Consider the following 18763-nt stretch of genomic DNA (forward strand, 5'->3'; position numbering starts at 1 on the left):
TACATTCAGTAAATTTGATCTTAGTTAAAATGGAGTGTTACGGACGTGTAGAGAAACTACCCATTGGTAGCACTCTAATGACATTTTACATTAGCAGGTCTCGTGGCCATCTTCTTTTCAGGCGCCTCGGAGGATTGTCAGGAATGGAAGAGGATACAAGGTTAGAAACTAGGGGGTTGAGAGTATATTTGGATCAAATTTGTGTGTGTTAATAATAAAAGATCATTTAGTTTTACATCGATATACCGAGTTCAATCAAAATCTTTGCAGCTTATTTTGAGAAAATCGAAAATTTGTGAGAAATAGGTTTAATAAAGTAGCAATTCTAGACAGAGTTTAGTGAAATATTTCATTGACGAGAGACGAATACATTTTAATTTTCATAAATATACGACTAAACAATGCGAATACTATTATATTCAAATATTTGAAATATTATTTCAATCGAATAAAAAATTAGTCAAATACAATATTATTGGAATAACAATTAGATTTTTTTTTTTTTAAATTCGCTTATTTTTTACCATTTCTGATTTCTAATGTATGGGGACACATTTTAAGACGAGTAGAATATGAAAATGCTATCGATTTTCAGACTGCGTTTCGATTTATTATTATTATTTAAGGCCTATTTATTAGGACTTTACAGATTGTGTGTAGCGATAGAACTACAGATACTGCGCCTAGGGGTTTTACGGTTTAGGACTAGTAAAGATTCCTTTTGAACTACTAACCGTAGTAACAATAGTCCTATCGGTACAGGCAAGCTGTAAAGTTCTTTTAAATAGGCTCAAAAAAACCAAACAAAGATTATCTGTAATGATAATAAAGTTCCAATCACATTCAAACCAATTTTACAACCTAAGGACCACTAAATCTAGCCTCTTTACTTTTGAAGGAAAAGCAGGTCTCTGTGAGATCCCAAAAAACCCCCTCAATGTGTTACCAGTACTAAAACCAGTACAGGCTAAGTGAAAACGATAAATGGAATGCTTGAAATTAGGAGTCAAATACATTTTCCGTTTGGTTATAAAACATTCTATGATGGTTTCTCGGGTACATAAATTTTCAGGGGAAATCTTTTGTCACCACGAAAGCTATTAAAGTACGCATATTGTGCAGTTTCTTTACGTTTTCTTCATCCTCTTTTTTTTTTTTTTTTTTTCAAACTTACTTTAGTCTCTATTACAAAGGGATTACTTGAGGGTTCTTTGAGAAGAGGCTGTAAAGAATTTCTTAAAAAAGACTAGAAACTTTTTTTTTGTTTAAACTTTACAAAATCACGCGAACTCATTTATCAAAGATACAAGGACTTTTAATTTAATTTAATTTTGTTTAATCATGCTCTTACGACCGTATTTTATTTTTTAAAGATGGTCTTTTCTTGATTATGCCGCCCTTAATCTATAAACTCGCACCTAACTTAGGCATTACATCTTCCTTTTGTGAGCTTTATAAAAGATTGTCAATCGTAATATACTTTGCTTTTTCCCTACTAAAGGTATGGAAGAGAATTTGATAGCTGAGCTGGTTATGATAGCCGATTTTGATGAAAAGTTGAAGGATTATGCGGATTAAACCCGATTTTTATAAAATTATCATATAGATTCTATCAGATTCCAACAGAAAAGTAAAGTCAGTGATAAGTTCTTGTTATAAGGACAAGCGATAGACACAGTTCAAACGGAAGGAAAGAAGTGGGAGAGCCTACTGGATAAGGATAAACGAATCCCCGGCAATCTTAGCAGAGCTGAGAGAGTGGCCTGTTTTCGGCTAGTGACAGGACATGATCTGCTCCAAAAACACCTCCATCGAATTGGCATCGTAGATTCCCCGAAATGTCCTCTATGCAACATGGGAGACATGGATGGAGACCATCTTTTGACGTATATTGGTCTGGAAGATATTCAACAGGATACGGACCAACTAAAACGAAAAGTAAACTGCGAAGGAAAAAAAAAAAACTTACTGAGGGCAAATTTATATTTCTAGGCACATTAATTGAAACATTAGGGGTTAGTGTAGAATGGACGTTATATCAATTTCATTAAATTCCGTTGACTATACTCAATATAGCAATGTTTCAACGATGTCTTGTTTCGTAAATTATATCCTCAAACAAAAAACTATTTACCTTGAAATGTAGATAATAACAGACGTAATAGAAATATGCAGAAAAAGAGATAATTTTCAGAAATCTGAAAAAGCCGATAAAAAAAAAAAAAAATCTATATAGTAATTGTTGGGAAAAACAGCATTTTAATTTTTTTAATAATTTATTTATTGATATTTACAACTGTATACATATATACACATCAAGTAAATTTGCCGTAAGTGATATTATGACATGATAAAAACATGTGGAGTATCTACCCATTGATAGAACTCCAAAAACATTTCTAAAGGAGAAGAACTCGAGGCCATCTTCTTTTTAGACGTCTAGGAGGATTATTAGGTAGTGAAGGAGAAGCCAGGTTAGAAAAGAGTTGGTTTGGGTGGTTGGGAAGTTTATTATGGAAGGATTGGTATCTGGTTCTGGCCAAATCGGCAACATAGGGGACGTTGAGGTCCTGATGGATGATTTGATTTGTGACAAAGTAAGGAGCATTAAGGATTTTTGGAAGGATTTTGGACTGTAAGGAATCGAGAGGATTCGAGAGGAATTAGATGGTTTAGTGGAGCCCCATAGCTCAACTCCGTATGTACAAATAGGCCTTATAATAGTCATGTAGATCAGTCTTTTGTGATGGATTGGAAGTTTGGACCGTTTGTCTAGTAAATGTTGTAATAGTCGGAATCGACGAGCAGTTTCTTGTCTTTTCAGTCTTGTGTGAGGATTCCAGGTTAGTCGTTTGTCCAGATTTAGTCCTAAGTAACGGATCTGTTCAACAGGAATGAGTGGGGTATTATTAAAGGATAAAGGTGTAATCCTGTATTCCGAACTAATTGCTATAGTTGCTTGGTGTTCGGATTAAAAAAGTATTAGGAAAAATGACCACTCTCTCTCTCTCTTTCCATTAACCTTTCGTCAGGTGCTATGAGTTTTACAAGACCACCGTTAATTTATAAGTAAAAATAAATATAAATAAAAATTCAAAATACACTATTTGTATGGATCTATTTAATACGTGATTAACAAGATGGGTTTAGCAAAAAAATGTTTTTTTGTTCGCAGCCGTATATCAGAGGCTTTATTACACCCTTAGTTTCAGATTTTTAGTTCCTAGGTGTAGTCTTTTATACAAAGCCCTGGTCGTTACCATGAAAACACAGGTGAATTTTCCGAGATTTTTTTTGAGTTTCATAGTAAGTTCTTTTTGACGGGATAGGGTTATTATCCCTACGCCCAACCCCCGACCTCAAGGACCAGGAGCTATGTGTTGGACACAGAGGTCGCTAACTTCCCTATACCTTCCACATTTAAGGTTACCCGCTCAATCAGGCTGATAAGGGCCCAGTAGCTCTCCCTTAGTGTCTTAAAATAAAAAATAGAAAATCAAGGAATAAAAAAAAATAAAGAAAGAATGAATAATGTTAAAAGTCCATATTTACAAAATTTTTAATGGATAATAGAACATCACGTAGATATACGTCAAACAACATCAGATAGATAAACGTCCTTTAATTTCAAAATCCTTATCCATTTAAACCCATTAGTTCTTAATCTATCGTACAGGACAATCTGATAATCCTCTGTGGCTTCTGAAAAGAAGATGGTCATGTGATCTTCTAATTTAAAGCAATGATTGAAGTATTACCATTGGGTGGTTCCTTCACATAAGCATGTGTTCTGAAACATACATCAAATTACACATAGATCAAAATAAGTAAATAAAAAATAATCTGCGGGCCGCATATGTAGCGATTCATCTCAGAATAAATAAAGAATTTTATTATTAAATATTTTCTTTATTATTTAAACGATAATAAGCCATTAATTGTATCCCAAAATCTCCAATCCCATATCACAGCCCTCGAAGATTGGTGTCGTAATTGGAGGATTAAGATAAATTCCAACAAATCCCATCAAATCACCTTTACCCTTCGTCGTAAACCTACTGACTGCCCTGCAGTTTCATTTAATGATGTTACTCTTACCCCTGTCGAACAGATCCGCTACCTTGGACTACATTTGGACAAGTGATTAACCTCGAATCCTCACACCAGACTGAAAAGACAGGAAACTACACGCAGATTCCGACTATTACAGCACTTACTAGACAAACGGTCTAAACATCCAACACATTACAAAAGACTGATCTACATGACAATAATAAGGCCAAACTGGACATATGGAGTTGAGCTTTGGGGCTCCGCTAAACCTTCGAATTCCTCTCGTATTCAACCCTTACAATCACAAATCCTTCGTAAAATCCTCAATGCTCCTTATTTTGTTACTAATAAAACCATCTATAAAGATCTAAATGTTCCTTATGTTACTGATCTAGCCCGAACCCAATAATATTCCTTCCATTATAAACTCTCTAACCACTCAAACCCCCTAGTTTCTAATCTTGCATCCTCTTCCATTCCTGACAGTCCTCCAGGGCGTCTGAAAAGAAGATGGCCACGAAACCAGCTAATGTAAAATGTCATTAGAGTGCTACCAATGGGTAGTTTCCCCACACGCCTGTAACACTCCAATTTAACTTAGATCAGATTTACTAATTGTATTATAATGTACAGTTTTAAATATTAAAAAAAAATTATTTAAACGAATAGATTTTTTTAAGCATTCGTCCTTAAGCCCGGGACTAACGGTCTTATTAGGTAAACCAGATCCTGCATATTCTAGAAGAAATATTGTATTATATCAAGGCTGCAGAGAAAGGTAATATATTTCGAGAAGTTTTGATATGAAGAACTGAAGAGAGCGTTATAGACACTTATCCAAAGTTAAAGGAGTTCCCAAGTTGAGCTTTCAAAGATGATATTTTAGCCTTAGTAATCCTCAGGGAACACCTTGTGGGTTGAGTTCAATAGAGATCCTTCCCACGGAGGGTGCTTTCAATAGATAAAAATAAGGAGTATTAGTGTCCTTTGAAGATTCCCACCTATCTAAAGTAATAGCAATAACAAGCGTATACCTCAACCTTTCTATTCTATTAATGCCAATAAAAAAACTTAGGACTTATTAAGCGACATAAGTAGTCTCACATCAATAAAATTCTAGTACTATATGCGCATTAAACAACTATCTTACCACCCTACTTTGAGTTGAAATTTATCTTCATTATATGTTCTGTTATATAGACATATCTAGGATTCTAAATTTGGAGAAACGATTATGAGGTTAGGGTACCTTGCAATTGTTGGATAGGTAGTGCCTGAAATGGTAACGACAATGCAGCTAGGGACCCAAATATACTAGAAATACGATAAGTTAAAATAAATCGATTCACAAGGGTGGGTTGGATCGATGTGATTGGTGGATATAATTTTCATATTTTGGAGCCATTTAAAAAAAAAAAAATTCTCTCTTGATCTTAAATAATTGCTGTTCCTTGTATTTTATCATAGTTACTTGGAATTTTAGGAGAAAAATAACAAATCCATAAGAATGTAATTGATAATTGCATTTACATAGTTTCAACTTGTAATTGTCATTGAGGGTCGACAATTTCAATTACGTTAGTTCCTGTAGTAATTACAAATACAATTACAATTAGTTCCTGAAGTAATTGCAAATACAGTTATAGTTATTCATGAAGTAATAGCAAATAAAATTACAATTATATTCAACTGTAATTGCATTTCTGCTATTCCAAATTACAATAATTGCCAAGGAAATGTAATTGTAATTACTTTTGGCCTAACTCTTTAGGATAAGAACAATTCCTTATTTTCATATGCCATGCAAGAAAAATTCGACAAGTTAATTTTCCTACCGAATCATAAGAGTGTTACAATACATCTTCACATTTATAAAGAATAAATATGCATGGCATATGAAAATAAAGAATTGTTCTTATCCGAAAGAGTTTGGCCAAAAGTAATTAAAATTACATTTCCTTGGCAATTATTGTAATTTGGAATAGCTGAAATGCAATTACATACATAATACAAGAGCCTGGTGGAAAAAAAGTCGGTTATTTCACCCAAATTTTTTTATTAGTTTAATGAAAACTACATATATGTTATTAGTTAATAGTTAATAGTTGAAATTAATGAGTCTACCGAGTATAGGTAGGGGGGGATAAAAAAAAGCGGCTATTTCAAAACGTTAAAAAAAAATTCATTCGAAGCTCTGTACCTTTAAAACTACCAACAACACTAGAAAATCTAAGAAAACGTCATTTAAAAAAGAGTAAATTTTTAAAATATGAACCCTAATAGAGTTATTTACGTTCAATAGTTCTCGAGATATAGCTTTTTAAAAGGGACAAATGTACTGAAATTACTGACTTTCATGAAGTGAATTCATTTTGAGAAATCCATATCTCAGGAACCACAACACACGTAGATGTCTATTAGCACTCAAATTAAAGCTAGTTCAATGTGCAATACAGTAGTTATAATATTTACCTTCGTAGGAGTAATAGTTTTCATGATATTCGACAAAATAAATTCACAAAATGTTGATTTCTAGTTGTTCGGACAATAACTTTTATTCATGAAGAAATATATCTCAAAAACTTTATGACGTACAGATGTCTGCCAGCTCTCAAATTACAGCTATTTTAATGTACTATAAAGTAGTTTATCACATTCTTAATTTAAAACAATTTCGATCCTTTTTTTCCTCTCAACTTTTATTCTTTAAAATTTTTCCAACGTTTCGGCCCTCAGGCCATTCTCAAGGATACCACCTTCAATATTGATGTCATTTCTTTTTTAAATCTTAAAATTCCAGGCTAATTGCCCTTCACACATATAACGTTTTCTAAAAAATTTATATCTTAGATTTAAAACTTTTTTACAAAACACTTTCCTTCCTTCCTTCACTTACATTTAGAACTTAAAAACAGTGTAAACGTAAGTGAAGGAAGGAAGGAAAGTGTTTTGTAAAAATGTTTTAAATCTAAGATATAAATTTTTAAAAAACGTTATATGTGACAAGGGCAATTAGCCTGGAATTTTAAGATTTAAAAAAGAAATGACATCAATATTGAAGGTGGTAACCTTGAGAATGGCCTGAGGGTCGAAACGTTGGAGAAATTTTAAAGAATAAAAGTTGAGAGGAACAAAGTTGTTTTAAATTAAGAATATGGCTCCACCAAACCATCAAATTCTTCCCGCATCCAATCGTTACAATCCAAAATCCTACGTAAAATCGTTGATGCTCCTTATTACGTCACAAATAAACTCAATCATAAAAACCTTAACATCCCATTCGTTGCAGATTTGACCCAAAACAGATATGCGTCTTTTTATTCCAAACTCCTTAACCATCCTAACCCATTAATTCTTAATCTTTCATCCTTAACAATCCCTGATAATCCTCCGAGGAGTCTGAAAAGAAGATGGCCACGGGACCTTCTAGTTTAAATTAATGTTTGAAGTTCCACCAATGGGTGGTTCCTTCCCAAGATTTTCAAGTGTATATGAAACATACTACATATTTACCTGTTGTATTATTTTGTACAGTTGTAAATTACAATAAATAAATAATAAAAAACAAAAATTAAGAATAAACTAAACCACTCTCAAACAAGCATATATAAAAAATAATTAATCTAGTAGTTTATCACTGTAGGAGTAGTAGTTTCATGACATATTCAAAATTTTTAACCCAACAACTAGAATTACCCCTACGAAGATGAACGTTATAAACTACTTTATACTACATTTAACTAACTTTAATTAATTAATTAACTAACTTAAGCAGACATATAGTACGTCATAAAGTTTTTTAGATATATGTCTTCCAAAACAAGCCGCTCCCACAGCTCTGCTAAGATTGCCGGGGATTTGTTTATCCTTTAGCAGTAGGCTCTCCTTGAACTTTGTGCCTAGCGCTTGTCCTGTCCTAGATGAAAGTGGTCGCCAACTTTTCAGTTTGTTCATTGCCATACATACCACCATGGGCTGGTATCCACTGCAGAACTATAATCCTTCATCTATTCCTCATAATAGCAGCCATGTTTCTGCACTTTTCTCTAGTGGATGACTCTGCAATACCTGGTGTTGATAATGCTTGGGAATTATATCGTCAGCTGGTTTTCCAGTTTTTAGGATTGGTAGTACCACTGCTTTCTTCCATCTAGCGGGAACATGGCTTTTCCACTTAATATTTATCAATCTTAATGGGATATCCTTACCTTTCTCTCCCAAGTTCTTCAAGAATTCAGGCAATAGACCGTCTGGACCAGCACTATTCCCCATTTTAAGTTTGCTCAGAGCAACATCCAGTTCCAATCTTGAAAAGGGTGAACAGAAAAGGTTGCATCTACATTTAATCAACCTAAGGATCCTCTAATAAGTCTTGGTTTTTAATCCTTTCTAGGAGAGTAATATTACTGGTCTTGCAATAGCAATACTGTCCCAGAAAGGATAAAAAAATATGTCATAAAAACTACTACTCCTACAGTGATAAACTACTTTATAGTACATTAAAATAGGTGTAATTTCAGAGCTGGCAGACATCTGTACGTCATAAAGTTTTTGAGATATATTTCTTCATAAATAAAAGTTATTGCCCGAACAACTAGAAATCAACATTTTGTGAATTTATTTTGTTTAAAGCTAGAAGGTATCCAAAATTATTTTCGCATCCAAATAACAGATTTGTGTGAAAATCAGTTCGATATAAGTACAATGCAAGATACAAATTGTAAGTTCAATAGAACTAAAAACGTAATGATTTCGCCTTCCAATAGGAAAACGATTTGGAGAGTTACGTTTGATACAAAATAATGGGTTCAGTGAAGATTTAGTAATAAGTGTTTTTTTTTTAATTTTATTTATTTATTGATGTTTACAACTGTTTAAAAAATACAACAAGTAAATTTGATCATAATGACATAATGATATGATACAGGATGAAGAGAAACTACCCAGTAGTAGAAGGCCACGAGGCCATCTTCTTTTCAGGCGCCTCGGAGGATTGCCAGGAATGGAAGAGGAAGCAAGGTTAGAAACTAGTGGGTTTGGGTGGTTAGGGAGTTTATAATGGAAGGAATTATATCAGGTTCGGGCTAGATCGGTTACATAAGGAACATTTAGGTCTTTATGGATGGTTTTATTAGTAACAAAATAAGGAGCATTGAGGATTTTACGAAGGATTTTGGATTGTAAAGATTGGATACGAGAGGAATTCGAAGGAGTAATAAGTGTAAAAAGTGTTTATATCTAAATTACGTCACATACGAAACCATTATGGCAGCAAGAAAACAAAAACTAATCCTGTATCTATACGAATTAAAGCATATATGATTTGGTTTATAAATTAACTGACAATAATATTAATATTTTTATTTAGTTTTTTATAATTTATTTATAGTTACTTACAACTGTATAAAAATATATACAATAAGTAAATTTTCTGTTAGTGATACAATATCATGAGATAAACATTAGGAAAATCTAACCACTAATAGAACTCCAATAACATTTCTAGAGGGGGAGATCTCGAGGCCATCTTCTTTCTGGACGCCTCGGAGGATTATTAGGTAACGAAGGAGAAGTCAGGTTAGAAACAAGTGGGTTGAGGTGGTTAGGAAGTTTATCATGGATGGATTGATATCTGGTTCTGGCCATATCGGGACACATATGGAACATTAAGGTCCTGATGGATGACTTGATTTGTGACAAAGTAAGGAGCATTGAGGATTTACGAAGGATTTTGGACTGTAATGATTAGACTCGGGGGGAATTCGATGGTTTAGTGGAGCCGTATGTTCAGATAAACATTATATAAAATTTCTTTTTCTATGTCGTCAAATACCCTATTGATAAGTTTCCAATGAAAGGTAAACATATCCGGCTCTTGAAAATAAAGGTTTACTCGACTAATTAACATTATATTTCAAAACATATTATACTTACACAAGTATGTCAAATAAATGTTACAAATCAAAATTTTTAATATACATTAAACTTATCTGTATGACATGCTTCAATAATACTTCATCAATAATGCTTCATAATCACATTCTCATGGTGTAATTACCTCATTATTAAGGCTTATTATTTGAGGGCCGCGTACTATTTACTGATAGTTATTATACAAGTGGAGCTTTAGGTGAAATACATTTATTTGTGGTACTGTAAAAATAAACAAAAAATTTCTACCACCGTATGAAAAAGAAAAAAAAACGTGATGGAATTATAAGTTTCGAAAATCGTAGCGTTGTAAAATTTCTGAAATGGATTGAAAATGACCGGTTTGCATGTTAAGTACCTCAAAGAACCGGTATAAAGTTGTGTAAGGAAAAAATGGTGAAGTAAAGCCCGATGTTGTGTTTGATTATAATATTGCAAAAAAGGTGTAGGTTTATCAGATCAAATATCAGGGTATTACAGTAATACAGTTACTGAAAAGTAGTAATACGCTTAATATGCGAAACTTCCCTCATGAATGCATAATTATAAAAGATGTGGCACTAAAAATATAAGGTCTTCTTTTTCGGCGAAGTGTTAAAGATCTATGTATCTGGTGTTACACACTCTCTAATAGCATAATCAAATGCCGTCCGATGAGACAGTCTTGTGCAAGTCGCCGGTGGTACCCACCGTCCGATGAGACAGTCTTGTGCAAGTCGCCGGTGGTACACACCGTCCGATGAGACGACAGTCTTGTGCAAGTCGCCGGTGGTACCCATCGTCCGATGAGTCAGTCTTGTGCAAGTCGCCGGTGGTACCCACCGTCCGATGAGACAGTCTTGTGCAAGTCGCCGGTGGTACCCACCGTCCGATGAGACAGTCTTGCGCAAGGTGCCGGCGTGAACGTGTTAAAGCATTTAAATAAAAAAAGGAGTTGAAATCCATCTCCTTAAAACCTTTCAGTTATGATACCTTGCATATTATCGATAATAAATAGTAATGAATGTTGGTTTTACTCACCATGTAGTTGACTATCGGTATGAAGACGGGCCCTAACATTCCGGCCACGCTGGACGTGGACATGCCGAGACCTCTAACAACGGTCGGGTAGAGTTCTGATGCCATCAGCGGCAGTACCACGTAGGACGATGAGATGCCCATCTTACCGATACAGTACAGTACCAGGGTTGTCATGTCGTCTGAAATAGAAAATATATTTATTATAGAGATATTTATAAAGATGGTGAAAATATTTTTTTTTAAATTTATTTATTTAATGTAATTTACAACTGTACAAATAATAAATACAATAAGTAAATATGTGGAATGTTTCGTTTACACCTGAAAATCTTGGGAAGGAACCACTCGTTGGTAGTACTTCAAGCATTAATTTAAATTAGAAGGTCCCGTGGCAATCTTCTTTGAAAATATTAAAAATGTGAATTGTTGCCATGAAAAAACAAAACAAAAATACAACACAGATATTATTATTGAAATAGATTAAAAAATATTATGTAAAATTATATCGTTATTTTATTAGATGATGAATTTATTATTAGAGTCTAATTATTATGTTGTATCATCAATAAATGTTTTTAGGTGTGTACTAGTTAAAGGTTTGTATTGTATTATAAACTAAAGATATTAATAAAAATTGAATCTGTACCGCTACAACCCCTGAAGGGTCAGGGTTCAATACTTTGTAAAGAAGTACTGTTACTAGGCCAACGGTTGTACAAGGAGGTGATTTGGTCAGAATCACGCTCGACCGCCAGATTTTTACCCAATTAAGAGTACCCAATTTAAGAGGCTGGGTGGAGCCCAAGTGGACTCCAAAAACCCAAAGGAATTGGGCTCACGGCTACAGTGTAACAGAAAATAATTTTCTGCCGGCGAATTCGAACTCGGGTCCTTAGAGTTAGTAGCCACGCGCTTTACCCCGTGTAATTAATTAAAACCCATAATAGTAATATGCAATTTTTTAAATTTTGTTTTCTTATTCATTTTTGTTTTCATTACTTTCCTGCATATCTCTAAATGTAATGTTCTCTCTTAATCCAGTACATTTGTCTCTAACAAATACAAAATAAAATTACAATCTACAATCAAATTTTAAATATAGTAATAATAGATAAACATAAAAATCTAATAGAGTCTTGCATAATCAACATTCAAATTATGATGAAGATGGTCAGTGGTGCTGTCAAAAGAAAACAAAACATAGTTAACAACTATTTATTTACCGACGTTTCGGCCCACTTTGACGAGCTTCATCAGGGCTGTATCAGTTGGCAGTTTTCCAAACTACAAACAAAGTTTCAACGAATGAAAATTTTGGAAAGCTCTCAAATGGAACAGCCATGATAAAGCTATATAAAGTATGAAAATAAATAATTGTTGACTGTTTTTTGTTTTCTTTTGACCGCACCACTGACTATTTTCATCATAATTTAAGATATTTATATTCAAGTGATGAGCATAAGTGTGTTGAAAGGGAAAATTGGATAAATCACGAAAAAACTAATTTTTTAAAAATTTATTTGTATGATGTTTACAACTGTAAAATATACACAACAAATAAATTTGATTTGAGTTATACTCTTACAATGGCATGATACAGACATATAGAGATAATCAACCCATTAATAGAACTACAATAAAATTTCTTCTCTTTTTAGACGCCTAGGAGGATTATCAGGTAATGAAGGAGAAGCCGGGTTAGAAACAAGTGGATTTGGTTGGTGGAGAAGTTTATCATGGAAGAATTGGTAACTGGTTATGGCCAAATCGGAAACATATGGAAGATAATTAAGGATTTCACGAAGGATTTTGGACTATAAGGATACGAGAGGAATTCGATGGTTTAGTGGAGCCCCAAAGCTCAACTCCGTATGTCCAGATAGGCCTTATAATAGTCATGTAGATCAGTCTTTTGTAATGGATTGGCAATTTAGACCGTTTGTCTAGTAAATGTTGCAATAGTCGGAATCTACGAGCAGTTCACTGTCTTTTCAGTCTTGTATGAGGATTCCAAATCAGTAGTCTGTCCAGATGTAAAACTAAAAGTAGAGCTACCAAAGAAACTGCATGATAAAAATGTATTCATAATAAAGTATCTATTGATCGGGCTGCGTTATGAAAAAAACCTACCAACCTACAAAAACATCAATTTGGTATAAATGGAAAATTAAATTGAGCTTAAACTCCAAAAAAAAAAAGGCATGAACAAATTTGATTGATTATGTTCACTTTACAGTCGAATTGACGTAAACCTGGTTGATAACTAGCAAGTGGGTTGAATGTGTTTTGCTAAAACTAAATATATTAAAAATGACATGTGGCTTGGTTGATAGTGATGACTTGCATGGTAACTTAAGTAGAGCTTGGTTGATTTGGAATCTTGTACTTAGTACTATTTAATTTTGGGTAATAATTATAGAATAAATAGTATTCTATAATTTTGGGGCTTCGTATGTTTACGCATAACGTAGCCCAATTACTTCAAGTGAATTTTCTACCAGTAGAATTCTATCAATCAGATTAAGAACTATTACTGTTCTGTGGTATTATCTCATGGATATCTATCCAGAGTTTTTATCAGTCATGTTATATGGATATCATACCCTCCATCAGTCTTCCATAGTATTTTTAGTGATCACTCATCAACTTTAAACTATATTGTAAGAATCTAGGCATAGTATATCCACAATTACCAAATCGATGTAAATGGGATTAACAATCCATTATGATCATGCAATATATATCTCAAAACTCGTCAATTATTAACATCCGTGTCAATTCTAATTAACTAATTAATTATTACCCCTGTATGGTTCCCGTTATTAGTGTATTGTATTACTTTGAAGGATGATTTAATTTAAACTACTGATTATCAATTGAAACAAGTGTTTATAGTTTTAGTAAAACAAAAATGATAAAAATTATATATTATACACACATTTTTTTTTTCCTTTCGAGTCTTTCAGAGATATTATTTTTGTTTACTGTATATTATCGAGTGGAATGTAGTATATTATTGATTTCGAAGTATATATAAAGCTAGTTTTTTGTATTTAGAGGAAGTTTATGAGGAATTGTTGTAAACTGGCAGGTGGGTTATAGTCAGAGAACCTATGATATTATACTTAAGGCGAAACTCAAGGAGACAAACTTACTCACTGATATTCATTAAATTGCCTTTTTTGCAAGCTCATTTCCCATATCTTATATAAACCACAAAATTTCAATACAAAACTATTCTGCAAAATTGTTTTCCTTTTCTATTTATTAACTTCATTAACAATATCAACAATAAAACCTACCTTTAAAAGGAAAGTATTTTTTTTTTGGCTTAAGTATTTTATTCTTATCTCCATTAAGGACCTATACAGCCCCAGAGTGGGAATATCGAGGTTCATTTCTTGGGGCCGCCGCGAAATAAATATTGACCAGCCCAGGTGGGAATCGAACCAGCCCGCTCAGCTAACAGGTCCTCAAAGGAAGGTATTGTTGATATTGTTAATGAGGTTAATAGAAAAAGGAAAAAAAAATAGAATAGTTTTGTATTGAAATTATGTGGTTTATATAAGACTTGAGCAATTAGCCAACAAAAAAGACAATTAATAAATCATGACATCAATGTTTAAGATCGTCTCGTTGAGAATGGCCTAAAGGGCCGAAACGTTGGAGCTTTGTAAAAAACAAAGTTGAGAGTAAAAGGGGATCATTGAAGTTTGTGTTAATAATAATGTAAACCACTCTCAAACAATCAATATATTCAATGAGTAATCTAGTAAATATCATGTTTAAATTCATATAAACACGATTTAGATATTTTTTAAAAAATTTTATACGTTGAAACAATACATTTTATTTTAGTTTTATATATTTCTAATATATAAAATAAATTTAAAATTAAAAATAACATTAATAACTTTATATAAATACGTTAATAATAATTGAATTGGTAATTAAAAATATTATCAATTAGATTAAAGCACCATTATAATTAAAGCTGCAACAACTTTTTCGAGATCGACTATCAACAGTTTACCTCTGTGAAACTCGCTCTGTCAACAATTGTGGAAGGTATATGTGAGGGACTAAATGGACCAATAAAGTAGCCTTCCAGTAGAACTACTCACTACAACTTGTCTTGGTGTTTCATTTCCTTTTTATTCATTTTTAAGCTTTGAACCCGAATATGCATAAGTGGTGCCGAAATCCGCATATTTTAGACATGGAATACACATCTAGGTCCAAGAAGTACTTAAAAAAAAATTTCTCTCATTTTTTACCTTAACTTCTTTTTTTCTCCCTCATCTTCCCAAAACATGGGGAATAATGAAATGAGAGAGTGCGACCGGCAGTCCTGAACTTACCCGTTGATAACCCATCTTCGGCTGTGATAAACGAGATTCCACCACTACCAGAAATTTCTATTGTAGAAGCTCATGCCTCTTCTTTAGAATGGATCAATAATATGCGCGCGGCAACTCCTCAGAACAAGGAAAGCCGTATAGACACTGGAGAGATGGGAGAATTGAAGCATGTCCTAAAATGAAGTGAATAGAAGCCGAGAATCTGCTGGGCAGTGAGGATGCGGAGACTTTAAGAGCGGCGGCGGTCTGTACAGTGAAAAGAAACAACTTCTAAAAAGAACCAGATCCTAGCTAAGAAAACACCCCGGAGCATTATCCATGACTGAAGTTGAATTTGTCATTCGGAGCTGGGCAGTATTCTCCACAAGAAAATATAATTTAAATGTTTACGGAGACCAAGAAACCTAGACTGTCAATCAGTTTTTTTTTTTGTGGTAGGCTGACCACACACACGCACCATGTAGCGAAACTTATTTTAACTACTATGGTCACATTACCCAGACACACAGACGATTTTTCGAAATTCGGTTATTTAAAAATCAAGTGATTCCAAAATGGGAATTTCCATCGAAAACTGGAATTGAAATTTTTATCCGAAAGCAATTATTTATTACATACATATGTAAGTTAAAGTAAAAATAAGTTACAGAGATTTTTAACCAGTTATAACAGCAAATTTTGATTAATTCTTAGTTATAGGTTTATCGTTGCCCACGCTCAGCGGAGAAGGGGTGAGTTAAAGTCAAAATAAAAAATATATAATCGCAAAAGGACAAAAAACAAAACAAAACAATAAAGAATAAATTACTCCTCAGGCGCCACGTTATTTTTCTTGGAAATAACAAAAACCCCGAAGCATTATGCCACAATATGACTAAAATATACCACTATATAAACAATTGTTGAATATGACCACTGGCGAATATCTTTACATGTAGATAACAGGAAACCTAGGGGAATTTACCTACCCACCTGTTGAATTATCGTGATATTCCGTGAACAACAAAAAAAACATAAGTAAATTAACAAGTTGAAAGCAGAGAAAGAACAACTGAATTATATGTACAAAAGTTTAATAATAAGGAAAAAATATATACACAGAGAATGAAAAGGAAACAAAAAGAATTCTTATCAATTAATAAAACAAATAAACTTATAGGTTGACTTAACCTTAACCTTAATAACTATCCACATTATTATCCAAAAGGGTATAAAAGTGAATATAAAATAAAAAAACAAGATAAAATTTAGTTCAAACCCCACTTAGACTTCCACTTCTATTGTTAATGATCGTCTATTGAAGTATACACCATAATTTTGAAAAACAAAACATATAAGACAACATTTCTCACATGGTGATATTTCGGTTCAAACCATAAAGACAGAGGGCCATTAAACTATTAACACTTCACATTGAACAATCGTAACGTGTTCCAAAATGAAACTGTCACCTTCACATAACCAAAACCCACTCGTCTCAAACGAGCGATATTCGTGTTTTGTTTTCACCATGACAACCATGACACCTCTTCTCTACACAGATCTAGCCAGTGTTTTTATTTCACCATGGCAACCGTAACACAGTACCCATTTGGGTGATCTATTATTCGGAGCGATGTGTGCCTGATCATTACCTTGTTAGCCCCCGTCACAGACGACTTATTGCATGTACCAATGAACCTGCAAGTACTAACGAGGTCATATGATGGGACATTCATGAATATTCATCTCGAGTCAGCTTGAGGCTACATTGAGTTATAAATTGGTTCGCAAGACTACTCCTTTTCTTCACATTACATAAAGATCTGAAGGAACTTCATCTATGGAAGTAGTTCTATTAACATATATATATATTTTAAAATTATTTTTATATTCACTATCCTTCCTGTTTCATTTATATTCATGTATCTATATTTTAATTTATATTCATGTATTATCTTCTTGAGTGTACTTATATTAATTACATTATTATTAATTTTCTATTATATTTTACACTTTTCTGTATCCCCACTCATTTGTTATATTTTGTTACTTAATCACTTACACACATTGTATCCCATTATTTTATACTTTACTTTTCCTTTGTTTGTTTCATTTGTTGTTGTTCCTTTGTTTCATTTATTTATTTATTTTTTACTATTTATTTTCCCCCTATTATGTATATTACCATTTATTGTTCTTTTTTACTATGTTTACTTTACAAATTATTTTCGTTATTGTGCCATAACTGCCATCCCCCACTCCTCCCAATATAAACTGTCACTTTGTCTTTGACTGCCGTCAAAACAGGTATGCATTCTGTCTCATCATTTGATTTGTATTTTTTTTTTCTTTTTTCATCTCTTTATTTGTACTTTCTTTAATATTTCTCCTCTTATCTATCTGTTACTATTACCCTTTTCATTTACTATTTACAACCTTTAATTTTTCTTATTATATCTTACTTTTCATTTTATACCCCTGTTATTTTACACTTATGTTTTTTTTTTTTTTTTTACTTTTGCAACAATAGTGTTTGTGTCTTTTTTAGCCCTGACGAAGCCCTGCAACGTGGGGCGAAACGTTGACTCAATAAAATAGTATAATTATTTACTATTTGAATTTTTTTTTACCGCACCCGGACCATATTCCATTCAATATATATATTAGTTTTAATAACTTATTAAACATAACGTTTCAATGCAATGAGAAAAATTTCAGAGACTTTAAGTGCATAGATGTCTACAACCCAAATTGAAGGCAAGTGTACAACAAAGTGCATTCTAATGATTATCTTCACCCTATTAGCAATTTCCATTAAATTAGTAAAACAAAATTCACAAAATGTTTATTTTCGTTAAAAAAAAAAAAAGAAAAGCAAATAAAAAGTATTGAACGTAAAAAGCTATATCGCGGCTTAAAATTACAGCAAATTTATACTTTAAAAAAGGTTTTATAAATGTTTTTTGGTGCAGTAGTTAGTTAGAAGATTTGATATTAATATTTGACAAAATTAATATTTGTTACAAGTGCCAAAATAGTAATCAGTATTTTTATTTATTCTTATTTTCTAAAAAATTACATAAATGTCTTAGAGATGGAATGTTCTGTAAAGTGATATCCCACAAGATTTAGTTTAAAAAGAAATCATGATGGTGGTATAAAAAACGCATGATGCCTAATCCTGCAAGGAATTGGAAAATTCCAACCCTGCCTTTAAGAGAAGAATCAGTTCTACTCATCGCTTATTTATTTTCCTAAATTATATTGCAACCCAATGCTAGCAGGCAGAGCAACTTTTTCAAAGAAAGTTGTTGTTGTTGATTGTTGCTTAAAGGAGTAAAACTCTCTGGTCATCAACGCCTATGGCATGATAAAAGTAAAAAAAATAAATAAAATAAATAAATAAATAAAAAATA

At 32.8% G+C, this 18763-nt stretch overlaps 1 protein-coding gene across 1 annotated transcript in view; it reads right to left on the reverse strand.

Annotated features, from left to right (window-relative positions):
* Window positions 1-18763, reverse strand: part of Balat (Beta-alanine transporter) — a gene marked incomplete at its 5' end in the record, with an annotated part of 205896 nt that overhangs the window by 8094 nt on the left and 179039 nt on the right. The window contains 1 exon segment of the mRNA XM_067050159.1: window positions 11005-11183. Within this exon segment, the coding sequence (XP_066906260.1) occupies window positions 11005-11183 (179 nt within the window).

The sequence above is a fragment of the Halyomorpha halys genome, unplaced genomic scaffold (genome assembly GCF_000696795.3).
Source record: "Halyomorpha halys isolate HHAL.00 unplaced genomic scaffold, Hhal_1.1 Scaffold501.1, whole genome shotgun sequence".
Lineage (NCBI taxonomy): Eukaryota > Metazoa > Arthropoda > Insecta > Hemiptera > Pentatomidae > Halyomorpha > Halyomorpha halys.